Source organism: Rhincodon typus, chromosome 1 (assembly GCF_021869965.1).
Source record: "Rhincodon typus isolate 14 chromosome 1, sRhiTyp1.1, whole genome shotgun sequence".
Taxonomy (NCBI): Eukaryota; Metazoa; Chordata; class Chondrichthyes; order Orectolobiformes; family Rhincodontidae; genus Rhincodon; species Rhincodon typus.
Window position 1 is genome coordinate 28,240,157 of NC_063332.1, and position 21,721 is coordinate 28,261,877.

The following is a 21,721-nucleotide window of genomic DNA, read 5'->3' on the forward strand; positions in this document are numbered from 1 at the left end:
TTCTGAAGAAGGGTCTATGCCCGAAACGTCAGCCTTCCTGCTCCTCTGATGCTGCTTGGCCTGGCGTGTTCATTAAGCTCTACACCTTGTTAGCTCAGATTCTCCAGCATCCGCAGTTCCTGCTATCTCCCGGATGGTATGTTGCCTCCCGGGCACCAGGGTCAAGGATGTCTCGGATCGAGTCTACAGGATTCTTAAGGGGGAGGGAGAACAGCCAGAAGTCGTGGTACACATCGGTACCAATGACATAGCTAGGAAATGGCCTGAGGACCTGAAAAGTGAATACAGGGAGTTAGGATGGAAGTGAAAAGCCAGGACGAGCAGAGTAGTAATCTCAGGATTACTACCGGTGCCACGGGCTAGTGAGGCCAGGAATAGACAGCGAGTGCAGGTGAACATGTGGCTACAGAGCTGGTGTAGGAGGAAGGGCTTCAGATATATGGATCATTGGGATACCTTCTGGGGAAAGTGGGACCTGTAGGACGGATGGCACCTGAACTGGAGGGGTACCAATATCCTGGGCGGGAGGTTTGCTAGAGCTCTTCGGGAGGGTTTAAACTTGTTTGGCAGAAGGATGGGAACCAGAGCTACAGATCAGAGGATGGGGTAGCTGGTGTACAGGCAGATACAGCAAGCAGAGAACCTGTGAGGAAGGATAAGCAGTTGATAGGGCAAAGTTGCAGTCAGTGCGACGGGTTGAGATGTATCTATTTTAATGCAAGTAGTGTCAGGAATAAGGGTGACGAACTTACAGCATGGATCAGTACTTGGAACTATGATGTTGTGGCCATTATGGAGACTTGGATAGCACAGGGGCAGGAACGGGTGTTGGATGTTCAAAAGAAATAGGGAGGGAGCTAAAAGAGGTGGGAATGTGTCATTGCTAATCAGGGATGGTATCACAGTTGCAGAAAGGTCGTGGAGGACGGTTTGTCCTTTGAGTCAGTTTGGGTGGAAGTCAGAAACAGGTAAGGAGCAGTCACTATTAGGAGTTATCTATAGACCCCCCCCAATAGCAACAGAGACACGGAGGAACAGATTGGGAGACAGATTTTGGAAAGGTGCTGAAGTAATAGCGTTGTTGTCATGGGTGACTTCAACTTCCCCAACATCAACTGGAACCTAAGTGCAAATAGTCTGGATGGAGCAGATTTTGTCAGGTGTGTCCAGGGAGGATTTCTGCCTCAATATGTAGATAGGCTGACTAGAGAGGAGGCCATATTGGATTTGATACTTGGCAACGAACCAGGCCAGATGTCAGGTCTCCCGGTGGGAGAGCATTTTGGCGATAGCGATCACAACTCCCTGACCTTTACTACAGTCATGTAGGGGGACAGGAGCAGACGGTACGGCAAAGTATTAATTGGGGGAGGGGGAATTATCATGCTATTAGGCAAGAACTGCTGAGCATAAACCAGGATCAGATGTTCTCAGAGAAATGCATGACAGAAATACAGAGGTTGTTTAGGGAGCAGTTGCTACAAGTACTGGATCGGTTTGTCCAACTGAGGCAAGGAAGGGATGGTAAGGTGAACGAACCTTGGATGACAAGACACGTGGAACATTTAGTCAAGAGAAAGAACGAAGCTTAAGGTTGAGGAAGCAAGGATCGGACGGGGCTCGACAGGTCGACAAGATAGCCAGGAAGGAACTGAAGAATGGACTTAGGAGAGCTAGAAGGGGGCATGAGAAAACCTTGGTGGGTAAGATCAAGGAAAACCCCAAGGCGCTCTATGCTTATGTGAGGAACAAGAGGATGGCCAGAGTGAGGGTAGGGCCAATCAGGGATAGTGGAGGCAATGTGCGCGGAGTCAGAGTAGGGAGGGAAGGTACTTAATGACTACTTTGGTTCAGTATTCAGTGAGAGGGATCTTGACTTTTGAGGACAGCATGAAACAGGCAGATAGGCTTGAACAGGTTGATGTTAGGAAGGAGGAAGTGCTAGAAATTTTGAAAAGCATGAGGATAGATAAGTCCCCTGGGCCAGATGGGATTATACCCAAGGTTCCTACGGGAAGCCAGGGAAGAAACTGCTGCCCCTTTGGCGATGATCTTTGCATCCTCACTGTCCACTGCAGGAGTAGTACCAGATGATTGGAGAGTGGCAAATGTCAGTCCCTTGTTCAAGAAAGGGAATAGAGATAATCCTGGGAATTACAGATCGATCACTCTTATTTCTGTGGTGGGCAAATTATTGAACAGGATTCTGAGATAGTATTTATGATTATTTGGAAAAGCACAGTTTGATTAGAAATAGTCAGCATGGCTTTGTGAGGAGCAGATCATGCATCAAGCCTTACTGAATTCTTTGAGGATGTGACAAAACACATCAATGAAGGCAGAACAGTGGATATGGTGTATATGGATTTTATCAAGGCATTTGATAAGATTCCCCATGGTAAGGCTCATTCAGAAAGTCAGGAGGCATGGGATTCAGAGAAATTTGGCTGTCTGGATACAAAACTGGCTGTCCAATAGAAGACAGAGGGTGGTAGCAGATGGAAAGTGTTGAGCCTGGAGCTCAGTGACCAGGGGTGTTCCGCAGGGATCTGTTCTGGGACCTCTGCTCTTTGTGATCTCTATAACTGACTTGGATGAGGAAGTGGAAGGGTGGGTTAGTAAGTTTGCCGATGACATGAAGGTTGGTGAAGTTATGGACAGCGTGTAGGGCTGTTGGAGGTTGCAACAGGACACTGACAGGATGCAGAGCTGGGCAAAGAAGTGGCAGATGGAATGCAACCCAGGAAAGTGTGAAGTGATTCATTTTGGAAGGTCAAACTTGAAGGCAGAATACAGGGTTAATGGCAGGATTCTCGGCAGTGTGGAGGAGCAGAGGGATCTTGGGGTCCACATCCATAGATCCCTCAAAGTGGCTACACAAGTTGATAGGGTTGTAAAGAAGGTGTATGGTGTGTTGGCTTTCATTGGCAGGGGAATTGAGTTTAAGAGCCGCAAGGTTATGCTGCAGCTCTATAAAACACTGGTTAGACCACACTTGGAATATGGTGTTCAGTTCTGGTCACCTCATTATAGGAAGGATGTGGAAGCTTTAGAAAGGGTGCAGAGGAGATTTATCGGGATGCTGCCCGGACTGGAGGGCTGGTTTTATGAGGAAAGGTTGCGGGAGCTAGGGCTTTTATCATTGGAGCGAAGAAAGATGAGAGGTGACTTGATAGAGGTTTACAAGATGATGAGAGGCATAGATAGAATGGATAGTCAGAGACTTTTTCCCAGGGCGGAAGGGACTATTACGAGGAGGCATAATTTTAAAGGTGATTGAAGGAAGGTAGCGGGGAGATGTCAGAGGTAGGTTCTTTACACAGAGTGGTGGGCATGTGGAATGCACTGCCGGCAATGGTGGTGGAGTCAGATACTTTAGAGACTTTTAAGCGCCTCTTGGATAGACACATAGAGGATAGTAAAATATAGGGTACGTGGGGTAATTTCATCTTAGTAGGATAATAGGTCGGCACAACATCGTGGGCCGAAGGGCCTGTACTGTTCTATGTTCTCGTGTGGAAGCAGGCCATTCAGCCCATCACGTCTACACAGACCCTCCAAAGAACATCCCACCCAGATCCACACCCTACCTTAACCCTATAACCTGCATTCCCCATGGCTAATCCAGCTAACCTGCACATTTTTGGACAGTGGGAGGCAACTGCAGCACCTGAAGAAAACCCTCGCAAACATGGGGAGAACGTGCGAAGTCCACATAGACAGTCACCAAGGATGGAATCGAACCTAGGTCTCTGGCAGCAGCGTTAACTATTGAACCTCACTGGCTGTACCCTCCAAACCAGCAATATCCTAACAACCTTTCCTGTACTCTCTCCAAAGCCTTCACATCTTTCTTATATTGACATGCCCTACTCTAGACTCAGCATCCAACATATCCTTCTCCTTTGCGAATACCAAGTATTTGTTCAGGGCCTCACCCACTTCCTTTGGTTCCTCACGAATTCCATCCTTTGTCCTTCAGTGGACCTATCCATTCCCTAGCTATCCTCTTGCTCTCGATATACATATATTTGGGATTATTCTCAATCCTGTCTTGCCCAGGACACTTCATGGCCTTTTTTACCCCTCCTAAAGTTCTTTCCTGCTTTCTTTATATCCTTTGAGAACTGTCTTCAGTTTCTTAAACCTTACACATTGTTTTTCTTTTGACTGAGCTCTCAATTTCTCTCATCATCCAAGGTTCCCAAATCTTGCCATCCTTACCCTTCATTTTCACAGGAACATGCTAATCCGGAACACTAAATCAACTGGCCCTTAAAAGATTCTCACATGACAGATATGGATTTACCCTCAAACAGCAGCCCCCAAGCTCTATTCCCCAATTCCTGCCTAATATTGTCCAGTTAATCTTCCCCCAACTCAGTATTTTAACACATGGAGCACTCTTAGCCACAAGCAACTTAAAAAGCTTATGGAATTACAGTCACTGTTTCTGAAGTGCTCCCTCACAAATTTCAACCACCTGGTATTGGGGAATGAACCCAGCCAAGTCCAGTGTGGCTCTTCCCCTAGTTAGACTACTTACATATCACTTCAAGAAACCCTCCTGATCACACCAACTAAGGAAGTTCCAGTCAAGATTGGGAAAGTTAAGAATCACCCACCACAACCACCTTGTGTTTTTGCATTTTTCCGAAATCCATCCACAAAGGTGCTCGGAGGCCTGTAAGACAACCCAAAATGAATGCACCCTTCCTATTCCCGAGCTCTACCCATATGGACTCATTGGATGAGCACAAGGTGTCCACCCTCAGTACAGCTGTGACATTCTCCCTAATCAATCACATCATTCCCCCACACCTCAAACATCTAAATCCTGGGAAGTTAAGCTGTCAGTCTGGTCCCTCTTTCAACCTAGTCTCGATAATAGCTCCAACATCATTGTTATATATGCTAATCTAAACTCTAAACTCATCTGCTTTACCTGTCATACACGTTAAAACAAATGCTTTAGACTGCCAGTGTTCAGTATCCTTTCCATCTGTTCTTCCTTTTAGCTTGAGCACTAATGTCCTTTTGGTAAGGAAACTGCCATCTTTACCTGATCTGGGCTACTTGTAACTCTAGGCCCATAGCAATGTGACTGGCACTTAAAGGTAATTAAGGATGGCCAACAAATATCTGAAGTCCAAATATCATTCTTGTAAACCTAAGTGGCCTAAAAAAAACTCCCGATTACAAAAATTCACTCTAGCTTTTTGATGAAGTTGCAGATAGTGAGGAGGATTGTCAGACTAAACAACATGCTATAGATCAGTTGGTGGCATGGGCAGAAAGATGGCAGATAGAGTTTAATCCAGACAAATATGAGGTGATGCATTTTGGAAGGTCAAGTACAGGTGGAAATCATACAGTGAATGGCAGAACCCTTCGGAGTATTGATTAGCAGAGGGATCTGGGTGTGCAGATCCACAGATCACCGAGGATGGCAGCACAGGCAGATAAGGTAGATTTTTTTTTAAATGGTATGGTATGGTATGGCTGGCCGGCCTTCATTGGAAGGGGCATCGAGTAGAAGGATAGACCAAGTTATTCTGCTGCTTTACAGAACTTTAGTTAGGCCACACTTGGAATATTGCATACAGTTCTGGTCACCACACTACCAGAAGGATGTGGATGCTTTAGAGAGGGTACAGAAAAGGATGTTGCCTAGTATGGGGGATTTTTTAGCTACTAAGAAAGGTTGGAATGCAGGAGACTGAGGGGGAATCTGATAGAAGTTTAAAAGATTGTGAATAGCATGGTTAAAGAGGAAACTAAGAGGCTTTTTCCCCCAGGGTGGAGGGGTCAATTACTAGTTGACACAGGTTCCAGGGGCACTTGGAGGGTGGGGGATTGCACTAGTATACAGGAGATACGCGAGACACGTTTTTCCACGCAAAAAAAAAAACGTTGAGTGCCTGAAACACACTGCCTGAGGTGGTGGTGGAATCAGACGCAATAGCAGCATTCAAGGAACACCTGGAGGAACACATGAATAGGAAGGGAAGAGGAGATGCAGACCCTGTAAATGAAGATAGTTTTAGTATGAAGTGGCAAAATGTGTTGGCACCGGTTTGGGAAGGCTGAAAGGCCTATTTCTGAGCTGTATTGTTCTTTGTTCATTTTTAATAATTCCCTTAAAACTATTTTCTGATTGCTAAATATTCTGCTACTGGAAACATTTCCACAACGTTTTTCAATTGAAAAACATTCAAATTTTAATTGATTTTGAGTCTGCTCAGTTCTAATAAGAACAATCCCAGCTTCTCTAGTATCTCCATGCAACTGAAGTCTTGAACATCAAATACCATGCCAGCAATTGCATTAGTACCTTCTTCAAAGTTTTGGTATAATTTTTAGTGTTTTGTTCAAAATTGGATTCAATACTCCAGATGGCATCTAACCTGCCAGTTATGGAGGTTCAACGTGAACTCTCTGTTTTTGCTTAGAACATTAAGGATCTCAATATCAGAACAGGAGTAGGCCATTCAAACCCTCAAACCTATTTTGCCATTCAAGGAGATCATTGGTGATCTATGGCCTAACCCAAACACCTGTGTTTGGCCTATATCCCTTAATAGCTTGCTTAACAGAAAATCTCTCATTTAAAATTAATAATTGATTTAGCATCAACCACAATTTGTGGAAGTGAGCTCCAAACCTCTACACAGAAAGGGTGGTAGAAGTGCCTCCTAACATTTCTCCTGATGAGTCTAAAATTTAAGGCCAGACTATGCCCCTAATTCTACAGTCTCCAACCAGTTGAAGTAGGTATGCCTTCTGACACATTAACCCAAGAATTGGAAATCAGTTGACAAACTGGAACTATGGAATAATAAAAAAAAAAAATCAACAAACCTGGAGTTATAATCTCGACTGGAATCATAACTCCCTTTGACTGAAAACTGCACAGAAGGGCAAATGATGCAAATAAGCTTTCAGTAATATTGTAATGTAACTAATTACAATCCTCAATTTTTGTTTTTGCCCCATGATAAGTAACTAGACAGCCATCCAAGAATTAAGTATTTAGAGGAGAATATCTTTTCAACATCAGGGCAGAATTATGCCTGACATGGCAATAACTTTTATATTGTCTTCCGCTCTTTAGTATTTGACTCAAACCAGAGAAATCTACTGAAAAATTCATATCCCAAGAATGTACTTCCTAGCCAGGATACAGGTATATTTGTCAAAATGAAGAGGCTACACTAGTTCCACAAACCATGATTTAGAGTGGGCAAATGTGGAATAAGAAGAAAATTGAACTTCAACAAATCGAATGTTCAGGCTTATCAGCAACATAATAACCAGTCAAAAATGTAGAGAATCATCATCCACAAAGAAATTTGCCTGTCTTGCATTGAAAATACTGCTTCAGACAATCATTTCCAGATAGATTAATGGTGATGCACATTAGGACTACAAGCAGTAAGTTACTCAGCTGCCCAGAGGAAATGGGAGAAATGATATTTGTGGGTCAACCACATATTGCTTTCATTTGGGATTTGACAAGTTTAACGAGACAAAGCTATCTTTAAATCTTCCCCATTATGTTTTTTTAATAAATACTAGAAATACACAGGTCTGGCAGCATTGGGGGAGAGAGAGAGAGACAGAGAATGTGGAAATGAAATGAAGGAGAGTAGGAGATGGGGGGTGGGGGTGGTGTGTGCAGCAAGTATAAGCAGGGTGGGTAGGGAGAGCAGGACAGAATAGAGGTGAGGAGGTATGTTTCATCAAATGCAAAGTTGGTTTCCATTCTCCACCAACACTACTAGATCTGCTTTGTTGTTTCAGTCAGAATGATGGAAATAGCACTATATAGAGAAAAAAATCTAAACATTTTGATTAACAATATTCAAAGTATTAACAAGACTAATGTATATAAAAATACAAATTGCTCACCTTCCATTAAAAACTTTTTAAAGCATGTACTATGAATATTAGCACAGCTACACTCCAGTTAATAATTTTTAAAATTACATTCTCCTTGCTGATAATGGTTAAGTCAACCTAGTAAACATGATCTTGTTGTTTGAATAGATAACCTGTTATTCATTCATGTAATTAGCCTTTATGTATAAAATACATATCTTGTGTATTTTGTGAACCAAATAAGATTTGTTGTAAAACCAGATTTAAAATGAGAAAATATTGGAGGTACATATTAGGCACATCTGTAAAGAAAAAAAGATAGGTTAACCTATTTTGGGTGTACACCCTCTTTTCAATGTAGTTGTGCCATGTATTTCCACCATTTTTTTTCTGACCTCTGTTTTAGAATCCACAAAAAGAGAGAACTAAAAAAAAAACACCGAGTGAATTCAAACATTGACAACTCTCAAACGTCCACAAATTAATCCCAACATCCCACTGTGTGGAAGAACAGAGCTTTTAGTGACTGTATATTCACCTGGTTTGCTCAGGAAAGCTGTAAAGGCCTGTTGTATCCCACTGATCTACTGTACCAGGTGTACTCAGTCCCCAAATTTCAGAGCATGTGCTGTGCATAAAATTAGAAAAAAAAAGGTAAACATGGGGCATGGTGTAGTGAAAAGCTGATGGAGGATTATACATGTAGACAAACATAAAAATAAGTTGCTTTAAAATAAGAAATGTCAAGATTCCAATCAAACAATAAGCTTTAGGGAAAAAAAAGAATATGCATTTGTTCAACTTACCATGGAAGCTTACTGCATAGTGGTTGATGTTCCACAATGCATGCCAGAAACAGACATTTTTCACAAAGCATGCTTCAAAATAAATGTTCAGTGATAAACAGGTAGGCACATATATTCCCTTCCCCAAATCTACAAAATATTGAACATAATCAAAGTAACAAAGGCATTAAAAGATAATGTGTATTGAAAATGGATATTAAACTTTGTTCAAAAGAAGGAACTTTAAAGCATTAGAATTTCTACTGTAATCACAATATGCAATATTAAAAATAAAATCAACTATGAAAGTGCACGACATATCTTTTAGTTTGGAAGTACACACAACTTTTTAAGTCTACATCTGGTACCATTTTTTGAGCATGTTATTGAATCTTAGACATCAAACTGTGCCCAAGGGGAGAGGACAGATTTGCCAATTGCCTTTGTTAGATTCTCTGGAACGATAGGGATCAGAGATTTGAGTCGTTTTTAAAAAGCATGCCAAAACAAAATTCCGTGATAGTTTATAGCTAGAACAATAGTAAGCTACTACAGTCACTGCAACAAAATGCTACTTAGAAATAGCATATTGTATACAGAAAACAAATGTTAAAAGTGGCCTTCCTGCCTTTCAAGCTGATACTCTTCTTGGTCTTTGGCCAAACGTCCCACTGCCTTCTTTCCAATTATCCCATTCAGATTGTAGTTGTTGAGTCTTGAAGACCAAATAGTTTTTATAGCTTTCATTCTTAAACTGTAATCATGACATTTTAACTAAAATATCTCTTGTTCTGTTTGCAGACTTAAACATCAAATTTTTACATCAGGCAGGCTAATCAGACCTAAAAAGGAGGAAATACTAGAGAAACTTGGGCCTGGCGGCATTTGTGAACAGAACATAGAGTTAACACTTCAAATCTAATATGTCTTCTTCAGACCTGAAATGTTGTTAAGTGTTTCCCTCTGCAGAGACTGCCACACCCAAGTTTCTCCAGCATTATTTCTTTTTAGATCTAATTTCCAGCATCTGCAGTATTTGACCTATCCTTGGCTAATCAGATTTCTGGCTTCACGAGCTCTCTCAACCGTATTCCTTGGAATACTATATCTCAAAACCTAGTCATATGCCCTCTCTTCAATCCAGATATTTAGATTTTCATTTTCTCATTCTGAGCCACAACCTACTGTCCTCATGCAACTTCATTTGAAGTAATGGAAGCTCCAAATTCCCAACCTATCGCCATTTTCATCAATTATTCCAGGGACTCTGCTGAACCTTTTGATGAATCATCACTACCGGAGGTCAAATCTTTTAACAGATTCATACCTATGTTACCATATGTTCACAACAGTCACGTAAATCGTTCCAATCACTCTTGATCATGTAACTATTTATCAATTAACTCAAGGATTCTCAAAGTAACCTCAATGGTTACTTTTCACTCAAACATATTTACTAGATTTTTACTCCTCCCAAGCATAGTTCTCATATTGCAATTTAATTTCCAGTTTACTCCATATTCTTTAACGAATGAAAATCATGCTCCACCTACCCAATTCTAACGCACTTTCAGAGTCTCATTCAAGCTGTGCCATTCCCCTTGTCAATTAACATTATCCTCCTCTAGCTTGTAAACAATTAGCAGTATTTCCCCACCTATGGGTTCATGCTCCATCTCTAATGGATGCGTCTCTTAACGTGTCCAACATACTGATTAATTTTTTTTAAAACGTGTTTTATTCTCCTTTGAAGCAAGATTTCAGAGGTTCAACAGCACTTACCAACAAGGTTTCTCTCCCAAAAAAATTCTTCTGTTCCCAGCCCAAAGTACATCCTGTTGACCAAGACTTCCACCAAAATATCTTGTCAAGATGTCCAATATAAAGGCTTGCTGGCCTATTCAATTACTTTTGCAGGCTTTAAAAAAATACATTTTCTGAAATTTGCAGAGCTACTAAATCCATGAGAGCAGCCTATAAAAACCAACGTTAAAAATTCCAATAATGCAATTTACCAAAACAATTTTGATGAGAATATAGGAGGCATGGTTAGTCAGTTTGTGGATGACATCAAAATTGGTGGTATACTGGACAGTGAAGAAGATTACCTAAGATTACAAAGAGATCTTCATTACCTGGGACAACAGGCGGAGGAATGGGAGATGAAGTTTAATTTGGTTAAACGGGAGGTATCGCATTTTGGTGAAACAATCAAGGGCAAGGTCCTGGGTAATGTTGTAGAACAGACAGGCCTGGGGGTTCAGGAACGTAATTATTTGAAATTTGCACAGGCAGACAGGGTGGTTAAGAAGGCATTTAGCATGCTTGCCTTCATTGCTCAGGCCTTTGGTGAGTGGGTGGGCAAGTGGAGCCGAGTCTCAAAAAGATCAGCCATGATCTTATTAAATGGCGGGGCAGGCTCGAGGGGCCAAGATGGCCTACTCCTGCTCCTGGTTCTTATGTTCTTAGCGTATAGGAATTGAGACGCCATGTTGAGGTTGTACAGGACGTTGGTGAAGCCGGATCTGGAGTGCAGTTCTGGTCACCCTATTTAGGTTTATTAAGTTGGCCAGGGTTCAGAAAAGATTTATGAGAATGTTGCCAGGAATGGAGGGTTGAGTTACAAAAATAGGCTGGGACTTTTCTTACTGGAGATTGAGGAGTGACCTTAGAGGTTTACAAAATCATGTGGGGCATAGATAAGGTTAATAGGATGTGTCTTTTCCCCAGGGTGGGGGAGTTCAAACCTTGGGGGGGGGAGCGCATATTTTTCAGATGAGAGAAAGAAGTTTTAAACAAAAGGACATGAGGAGCAACTTTATTCTTTAAAAACAAACAGTGGTTCATGCTTGGAATGAACTGTCAAAAGTGGTGGATGCGGATGCAGGTACAGTTACAATATTTAAAAAGCCATTTGGATAAGTAGAATATAAGAACTAGGAGCAGGAGTAGGCCGTCTGGCCCTTCGAGCCTGCTCCGCCATTCAATAAGATCATGGCTGATCCTTTCGTGGACTCAGATCCACTTACCTGCGTTCTCACCGTATCCCTTAATTCCTTTATTGTTCAAAAAAAAAATCTACTTTTTTTTTAAAAAAACATTTACTGAAGTAACGTCAACTACTTCACTGGGCAAGGAATTCCAGAGATTAACAACCCTCTGGGTGAAGAAATTCCTTCTCAGTTCAGTTCTAAATCTGCTCCCTCTAATCTTGAGGCTATGCCCTCTTGTCCTAGCTTCACCTGCTAGTGGAAACATCCTCTCTACTTCTATCTTATATAAAATTATGAAGGAAATAGATGTTTCTATAAGATCCCCCCTCAATCTTCTGAATTCCAGTGAATATCATCCCAATCTACTCAGTCTCTCCTCATAAGCCAACGCCCTCAACTCCGGAATCAACCTAGTGAACCTCCTTTGCACCCTCTCCAGTGCCAATACATCCTTTCTCAAGTAAGGCGACCAAAACTGCACACAGTACTCCAGGTATGGCCTCACCAGCACCTTGTACAGCTGCAACATAACCTCTCTGCTTTTTATTTCAATCCCTTTAGCAATGAAGGACAAAATTCCATTTGCCTTCCTAATTACTTGTTGTACCTGCAGACCTACCTTCTGTGATTCATGCACAAGGACACCCAGGTCCCTCTGCATAGCAGCATGCTGCAACTTTTTACCATTCAAGTAATCATCCTTTTTACTATTACTCCTACCAAAATGTATGACTTCACATTTACTTACATTGTATTCCATCTGCCAGACCTTTGCCCACTCACTCAATGTATCTATGTTCCTCTGCAAAGTTTCACAGTCCTCTGCACACTTTGCTTTGCCACTCATCTTAGTGTCATCTGCAAACTTTGACACCCTACACGTGGTCCCCAACTCCAAGTCATCTATATAAATTGTAAATAATTGTGATCCCAACACCGATCCCTGAGGCACACCACTAGTCACTGACTGCCAGCTAGAATAGCGCTCATTTATCCCCACTCTTTGCTTCCTGTTAGTCAGCCAATCCTCTATCCATGCTAATACTTTACCCTTAATGCCATGCATCCTTATCTTATGCAGTAGCCTCATGTGCGGCACCTTGTCGAAGGCCTTTTGGAAATCTAGGTACACCACATCCACTGGGTCCCCATTGTCCACCTCGCTCGTAATGTCTTAGAATTCCAAAAGATTTGTCAAGCATGACCTGCCCTTCATGAACCCATGCTGCGTCTGCCCAACGGAACAATTTCTATCAAGATGCCTTGCTATTTCTTCCTTGATAATAGACTCAAGCATCTTCCCCACTACAGAGGTTAAGCTAACTGGTCTATAATTCCCCATCTTTTGTCTACTTCCCTTTTTAAACAGTGGCGTCACATTTGCTGTTTTCCAATCTGCTGGGACTGCCCCAGAGTCCAGCGAATTTTGGAAAATTACCACCAGTGCACCTGCTATTTCTCCCGCCATCTCTTTTAGTACCCTGGGATGCATTCCATCAGGGCCAGGAGACTTATGAATCCTTAGCTCCATTAGCTTGCCCAACACTATCTCTTCCGAATTATGATTGTTTCCAGGTCCTCACCTACCTTCGTCTCTTTGTCAATTACTGGCATGTTATTAGTGTCCTCCACTGTGAAGACCGATACAAAATACCTGTTCAATGCCTCGGCCATTTCATCATATCCCATAACTAAATTCCCCTTCTCATCCTCTAAAGGGCCAACGTTTACTTTAGCCACTCTTTTTTGTTTTATATATTTATAGAAACTTTTCCTATCTGTCTTTATATTCTGTGCTAGTTTTTTCTCATGTTCTATCTTACTTTTCTTTATAGCTCTTTTTGTGGCTTTCTGTTGACCTTTAAAGTTTTCCCAATCTTCTAGTTTCATGCTGTTTTTGGCCACTTTGCATGCCTTCTCTTTCAATTTGATAGCCTCCCTTATTTCTTTAGACACCCATGGCAAATTACCCCTTTTCTTGCAGTCCTTCCTTTTCACTGGAATATACTTTTGCTGAGCACTTTGAAAGATTGCTTTGAAAGTCCTCCACTGCTCGTCAACTGTCCCACCATAAAATCTTTGTTTCCAGTCTACTTTAGCCAAGTCCTCCCTCATTCTATTGTAGTTCCCCTTGTTCAAGCAAGCACATGAATAGGAAAGGTTTAGAGGGATACGGGCCAAATGCAGGCAAGTGGGACTAGATTAGTTTGGTAAAGTGGACGGTATGGACTAGTTGGACCAAAGGGTCTGCTTCCATGCCGTAGGACTCTATGGGACACCCAAAAGAAACCAGGTACAATTGTTGTCCAATTTCTTATTTCGTTAGGAGTTAAAGAAACTGAACGTCAGAAACTATAATTTCATACTAGGAAAGCAAAGAAGTGCAAGGTGATGCATTTTTGGGAAGGTTAATAAGGGCAGGATATACACAGTGAATGGTAGGTTCCTAGGGAGTAACAAGGAGCAAAAAAAAAAAAGGACCCAGGTGTACAAGTCCATCGGTACCTGAAGACGTCAGCAGAGGTAGATAGGATGGTGAAGACGGCATACGGGATGCTGCCCTTTATTAGCCAGGGATGTAGCATAGGAGCAGGGAAGTCTTGGTACAACTTTATAAAATATTGTTTAGGCAATGGGTGGAATGGTGTGTGCAGTTCTAGTTGCCTTACTATCAGAAGGACATGATTGCACTTCAGATTCATCAGCATGCTGCCTGGGATAAAAAGTTTCAGTTATGTGGACAGACTGCATAGGCTGGATTTGTTTGCCTTGGAGCAGAGATGGCTGAAAGGGGTGATCTGATTGAGGTACTCAAAATTATGAAGCACAGACAGCATAGGTCATGAATGGCTCTTCCCCATAGCAGACACGTCTAAAGTCACAGGGTATAAGTTTAATATGAGGAGCAAGTGTTTAAAAAGGAGACCTGTGGTAAACAATAAAAGCTATTCTACATAAATGCTATTCTACTCACCCAGAAGGTGGCAGATATGTGGAATGTGCTTTGAGGGGGTTGTGGAGGCAGGTACTCTCACCACATTTAAGCAACATCTGGAATGAGTACTTAAAATGCCAGGGCATAGGACATTATGGACGAAGCGTAGATACCAGGTGCATAGACATGGTGGGTCGAAGGATTTGTTTCTATTCTGTAGGACTATGACTAAAAGGGCGACTATACTTGATCCGAAATTACTTTTCAACAGTCTGCAATTCTATTCACTTTCAGTAGATGGCTTTTGTAATCCAATGTGCGGAGTACTTGAGCCAAAGACAACTTGAAACATGTTTTGCCAATAATTTTTTTAAAAAAAAAGTTAAATATAAAAGAAAATGAATGACATTGAGGGGCAATAATATGAAATGTTAACCATCACTGAATTCTCCATCAACATCCTGGGGGTTACCATTGACCAAACACTGAATTAGTCATGTAAATACGATTTGCTTTTGTAGCCACTACAGGCCAGGAATCCTGCAGCAAAGTAATTCAGCTCCCAACTCCCCCAAGCCTGTACACTATCTACAAGACAAGTCAGAAATGTAATGGAATACACAATACTTGCCTGGAGGAGTGCAGCTTCAACAACACTCAAGCAGCTTGCCAACCATCCAGGGCAAAGCAGCCTGCTTAATTTGCACCACTTCACAAACATCTTCTACCTCAAACATTGTCTATCAGTATAGTAGCGGGTGCCATCTACAAGATGCATTGCAGATATTTACCGGGCACTTTAGACAGCCGTGTTCAAACTTATGACCATTTCCATCCAGGACAAGGGCAGCAGCTACATGGAAACACCACTGCCTGCAATTTTTCCAAGCTACTCACCCTTCTGACTTGGAAATATATTGCCATTCTACCTACAGCACAAACTGTAGCAGTTCAAGGTAGCAGCTCACCACTTTCTCAAGGGCCACTGGAGATGTACAAAAACACTGGTCCAATCAGCAACACCCACATCCAATGAATGAAAAAAAATAAACGAGTTAAAACCCAATGGTTCAGGAAAAGTACTAAAGAAAGTCACTTCCTCTTGCTGTGAAGATTTAGGGTAGCTAAACAATGGTTTCATTAACTGCAAACATGGAACTTTAATTATATGGCGAACAAAAGATGCAGTTTCCTAATGCAAGTAAAAACAGTACCAGAAATGGCAACCTGATGTGAAGGGAAAGGTGAATAGCAGCTGTTGTATATTTTCCACAAGGCTAAAACCATACAATTTTATAACATAGAATAAGGCCATTCAGGATGTTTTGAAAAAGCTCAGTTGATCTTGCTCTTTCACTAGTAGCCATGCAAAAGTATTGCTTTTTCCAAATCCCTACTTGAATTTACTATCTTACAAGCAGTGTAGTCTAGATCATGACTAATGCAATTGAATATCTATATCCTTTATTGGATATTAGAGGTCTTAAACATTTAGATTTACATCTCTAGCATTAGAATCATTAAAGCCCACTAACATATTAACTGTAATATTTTACTGTTTTTATAAAATCTCAACAATCTACCATTGCACCCCTTCCACCCAGCCAAGGATGGAATTTTGTAAGGAGCAACTGCCTTTTGATGAATTGCTCGCTCTACCAAACTTCATGTGCATTACAAAGTACCTAGTAAGAGGCTTCCGCACCTTAATCCTGCCCTTGTTAGAAATATGTACGTTTGTTGAACAAGGGCCACTAGATCATAACAAGGACTAGAAATAGACAATTCGGCCCCTTGATCATTATCTCACTAAGACGCTTGTTAATTTTTCCTCTCATCAGTCCAGAAGAATTGGGCTAATTGTTGTACCTGAAGTGAGATAAATTTATGGCCAGGGTGAACCACACAAGATCTTTATATGCTGCAGTACCTCTCAGCAAATGACACTAAAGAGCCTCTAATTTTTATACTACTAGGGGAAAACCCACCCTGTTTCTTCACTATTTCACAGCCTTGCCCGGCACACTAAATCTTCCGCTCAATTGATGCAAAAGTAGTCTGTAGGATTAACTGAAAGACACCTTTGAGCAACAGGAACGAAGGACCTCCAAAGCCAAATGCAAATATCTATCAAAATTCAGGAATAAAATTCTTCTTTACCAGCATTCTTAATATCAAGTTGCCAGAAAGATCTTCAAACAAAAAAAAAGTATACTCCAACTGTTTTGTTCAAAGCACAGTCTACATTTTTTGGAATTACTGCAAATTTGAATTCAAGCAGAGTACCTTATTTATCTCTATACATTATAATGCGCTTTTTCACAGAAAACAATACCACAGCACTGGATCTAATTTCAGTAACATTTTGGTGTGTATATTAAATGTATCATGACCACACATTAAAACTGGCATAGTTACTGGTGCAATCCTTCTGATCTTTGAATGTAGATTGACAGTCCTGAATTAGGAAAAAATGAAACTAGGTATGATGCTGACAACAAGTGCAAGTGATGGCACTAAAACTGGTGGAATAAAAGCATCACCAAGGTCAAGCACAAGTATGTTTTTCTATAGGAGATTGGTAGCTATATGCCAAATTAAATCTTTAGACATATGCTAACCATCATCCTCAAGGGTGATTAGGCATGGGCAATAAACGCTGGCTCAGTGTCACCACATCCCCTGAATGAATTTTAAAAAAAGCAGGTGTCACTAAACACAAGGCTATAATTGCACTAGAGTACAAGGGATGATATGTTTCATGTGGGGAAAATTTTTTTTTTTAAAAATCGTACAGTAGAACTAGTCTGGCTTTTGTGAAGCAAATAGGATGTTTTAACACTTATTCATGTTATAATATTCCCCAAATGCAACCAGGTAAACATCACATTCAACAAAATCCACTTAAGATCATTCACAATTTGAGTCGTCTTTTAAGGATTGCACAAAATTTCTAACAAGTCTCAAAGTATGGAATTAAAATTCCATCAAGATTCATACAAAGCAGAATTGAATGGGGGGTGGGGGCATCAATGGAATAGCAAACTGTAGACAAATAGCGCCAAAGAAATCAGTGCAGGCACCACAATTACTTACAATAGTATTAATAACTTGGAAGACAGAAGTGAATGTATAGTATTTCATCACTTTCAAATAAATCCAGCTGTCTTTTGGAACCTGTGGAATCTAGCTCCACTCTCCCAGAAAGCACATTCCAAATTCTAATTACTGAGTAAAGAAGTTTCTTCTTAGCTCACTACTCGCTCCCTCGCTGAGGAACTTGAAATTGTGATGCCAATTTACCAAAGAAACAGGAGAACAGAATATTCTTACCCTGTCAAAATTGTTCATTGTTTTGAAAACCTCAATAAAGATCATCTCAATCTTCTCTATTCCAAGGAGAAGCAGCCCAATCTCTCCTTGTACCTAAACCCCTCATTCCTGGAAACATTTTAGTAAATTTCACCTGAACTCTCTCCAGGCCTTTACCGTCCTTCCATAAAATATTGAGTAAGACAGAGAATCGTGTTGAGTTAAATTAAAGAATCATGGTGTTACAGTGCATGAAGTCGCCCTTCGGTCCATTATGCTGCACTAGCTCTTATCTCGTGCCAATCTCCTGCCATTTTCCCCCCATGTGCCTGCACAAGATTACTGTCCAAACAACTATCCAATGCCCTCTTGAATGCCTCAATTGAACATGTCTCCTCCACATTTCCAGGCAATGCACTCCTAATCCAGCAACTCTCTATGTGACAAGACTTTTTTTCCCTCTCACCATTCTTGCTTCGTTTGCACATCACTAAATCTATGCCTGCTCACTTTCCTTTTTGTTCACCCACAGGTAGAAACAGCTTCACCCTATCTACTCGCTCATGATTTTGAAAACCTCGAATCAGATTTCTGTTCTGCTGTAAAAACAGCCCCAACTTCAATCAATCCTTATAGATTGCATTTGACATACCTGGAACTATTCTAGTAAGTCACTTCTGCAAACGTATCTGCTGCATCTTTCCTATAATGAGGCACCCACAACTGTAGTCTATCAAAGTGTCATGTACAAGTTCAATATCACCACTCTCGTATTTTATGCCCCGTTGATAAAGCCAAGAATACTGTGCTTTGCTTACTGCTCTCTCCACCTGTTCCGCTACCCTCAAATGATCTTTGTACATATACATCCAGGTCCCTTTACTCCTGCACCCATTTTAGAATTGTACATCCTATTTGGTATATTTTCCCCAGTGTTCTTCTGACCAAAGTCATCACTTCTGTGCAATGCATCTGTCACCTAATCACCCACTCCAACTTGTCAATATCTTTTTGGGCGTTCCACACAATCTTCCTCAGAGTTTACAATTCTTCCAAGTTTAGTATCATCTGCAAACTCGGAATTGTGGTCAACACACCAAGATCCAAATCGCTAATATACATCAGGAAGCGCAAAAAGGTCCCAATACAAACTCCTGGGGAACTTCACTACAAACCTCCTTCTTCCTCTATCACCATAGCCTGGGCAGCATCACCCCTCATTTATAAAAGACTGACAAGAGAATTAATTTTAATGCCTTCGCCAAGCATCCTGCCTGTCTGTAAATCGCCTTTTGTGATCACTGATTGAATAGTTAAAAGAATAAGTAGGGCCAGTCTTTGGGATAGAACATAGAACATAACAGCGCAGTACAGGCCCTTCGGCCCTCGACGTTGCGCCGACCTGTGAAACCAATCTGAAGCCCATCTAACCTAAACTATTCCATTATCATTCCCTTTATATTAGCTGGTAGTCATTTCTCATACTTTGATTTTTCAATTCCTCCCTAAACCTTCACCATTCTTGTTGATTCTCTATTTTCTACCATACACCTGTCATAAGCACACCTTTTCTTTCTAAATGTTAATTTCTACCTCCTTGTCATCCAGAAAACTCTAGATTTGTTTATCCTACTTTTTGCATTAGGAGAGAAATACCTTGCCTGAACTCGTGCCATTTGCTTCTTGAAGGTGGCCCACTGTTCAGTTACTGATCTTCCTGCCCAGTTCTGTCCTAGCCCAAACAAAGTCCAATTATTTTTCTCTCTGGATTGTTTCAAATCATTCTCAAGCATCAGCTTGAACTTTAAGGATATAAGGATCACAGTTTCTTAAAACGTACCCACACCGACACTTTAACCGCTTGGCTCACCTCATTTCCTAGGAGGAAAGTTAATCATAATTCCACATTGCAATGTGCATCTGTATTGTTCTACAGGAATTTCAACACGTTAAAACTTCTCCAAACATCAAGTGCAGAGTCTTTGGCAAGCATTGTCAAAGGCAGCCAAACATAAAAGAAAACTCAACATTCACTTTATTTTTTAAAATACTAGAGAGAAATAAAATCAAGTTTAGAAATTGAATAGGCAGGGAATAGAGGGATATGGACGGCGTAGAAGCAAAGAAGGTTCTTAGTTTAGAAAGGCATCATGTGTTGCCGCAGACTTGGTGGGACAAAGTGCCTGCTCCTGTGCTGTACTGTCCTTTCTTCAATATTCTCACCAACTCCTTTACTCAGTGATGCAGATATGCAAAAATACTACCTTGTATTTGTGTTGATGCAAGTGCTACGAGACTCTCAGAAGCAGAATTAGAAAAAGTTCACCAATATCACCAATAATTATCAATCCTGCATTAAAAACTTAAAGTCTCAACACACAAGGAAACAAAACATTTTCTTAGACATCACAAAACAACAGGCATAAGTTAGCAACAGAAGATATTTTCCCCCACAACAACTGACATTTCTAATCACAAAAAACCATCATTCCAAACACATTTTCCAGACTGGAAAAGTCACAGCAAATGCATTCCCTCTCATGCACAAAGCTGAAGGATTTTAACCATGCAATTTCTACCTTTTTTTACTGTATCTCAAATTTGAATTCAATAATTGATATTACAATAGAATCCACTACATTTTTCCCCCATTTAGTTACTTTTGAACATATGCAGCTTTAAGCTAGGGAACCCACATCCATTTGCAAGAAATCATTAATTCAACAATATCAAGTTTTCTACAGTTCAAGTTAGAAAGAAAAAGTTCATGGATTTTAAACATTATTCATATCTTTTAGACCTCCACAATCTCTCGCAATTCTGTTTATGCCATCTGCACCGCTCTTCCCCTCTCGCTGCCCTTGCACGTTCTTTGCTCTCTGCTCTATACCCCATTCCCCATGCAGCCTCTTTCTCCATCCTGACAATACGCTCAATTCCAATGGAATTTTCCTTGGGCGTTGGAGGATTTCCCTATATTGTAACTCAAAACTGGTAATCTAACATCTTTTAGTTTTAAGAAAATGTTATTGACCTGAAACATTAATACTTTTCCACTGATGCTGTCTTGTGGAATATTTTCATAAGGTGATAGGAAATGGGAGTAGGCCATTAAGCCCTTGAATCTTCTCTATCATCCAATATTATCATTGCAGATTTTCTGGCTCAACACAACTCAAGAGGAGGTGATAGCATAGTTGTAATGTCATTAGCAATCAAGCACCCTCAACATTCTGGGACATGGTTCAAATTTCATGGCAGCTGAAGAAATATGAATTTAATAAAATCTGGAATTTAAAAAAAATGCCAGTCTAATTGTGACCTTGTAACAACTGTTGATTATCATAAAAACATCACCTGGCTCACTAAATGTCCCTTAAGCAATGCAAAACTGTTTCCTAACCTGGTCTGGCTTACATATGACTCCAGGCCCAAAGCTATGTGGTGGACTCAACTGTCCCCTGAACAATTAAGGGTGGGCAATAAATGCTATCCTAGCCAGTGATACCAATATCCCACAAACAAATTTAAAAACCCAAAGCTACCTTTCCAAATCCAAATACTCTTGAATCCAAAAATCTATTAAACTCACCTTGAATATACACAAAGTTTCCATGATTGCCTGCCTTCTCAGCAGAATACAGATTTTGGCTAGATACAAGTTCTGTGCTTTTGCATCCAATTACTAACAAATCGGTTTTATACTTCAGTAATAATCTCATTTTAAAAAAAAAACCAACATAAAATGTTTCTTTATGAAAAGAAAAGTACTATTTAAAACCAGTTTAAAATGCTTTGTGTTGACTCACAATTCA

At 40.8% G+C, this 21,721-nt stretch overlaps 1 protein-coding gene across 2 annotated transcripts in view; it reads right to left on the reverse strand.

Moving 5' to 3' along the window:
- The window catches only part of smad2 (SMAD family member 2), a 103,361-nt gene that overhangs the window by 75,429 nt on the left and 6,211 nt on the right, over positions 1–21,721 (reverse strand). Inside the window, exon 2 of one of the 2 annotated variants that reach the window (XM_048598182.1) lies at positions 8,420–8,509. The exons of the other annotated variant lie outside the window; for it this stretch is intronic. Within the exon in view, the coding sequence (XP_048454139.1) occupies positions 8,420–8,509 (90 nt within the window). The remainder of the gene's footprint in view (positions 1–8,419; positions 8,510–21,721) is intronic. 2 annotated transcript variants of the gene reach the window in all.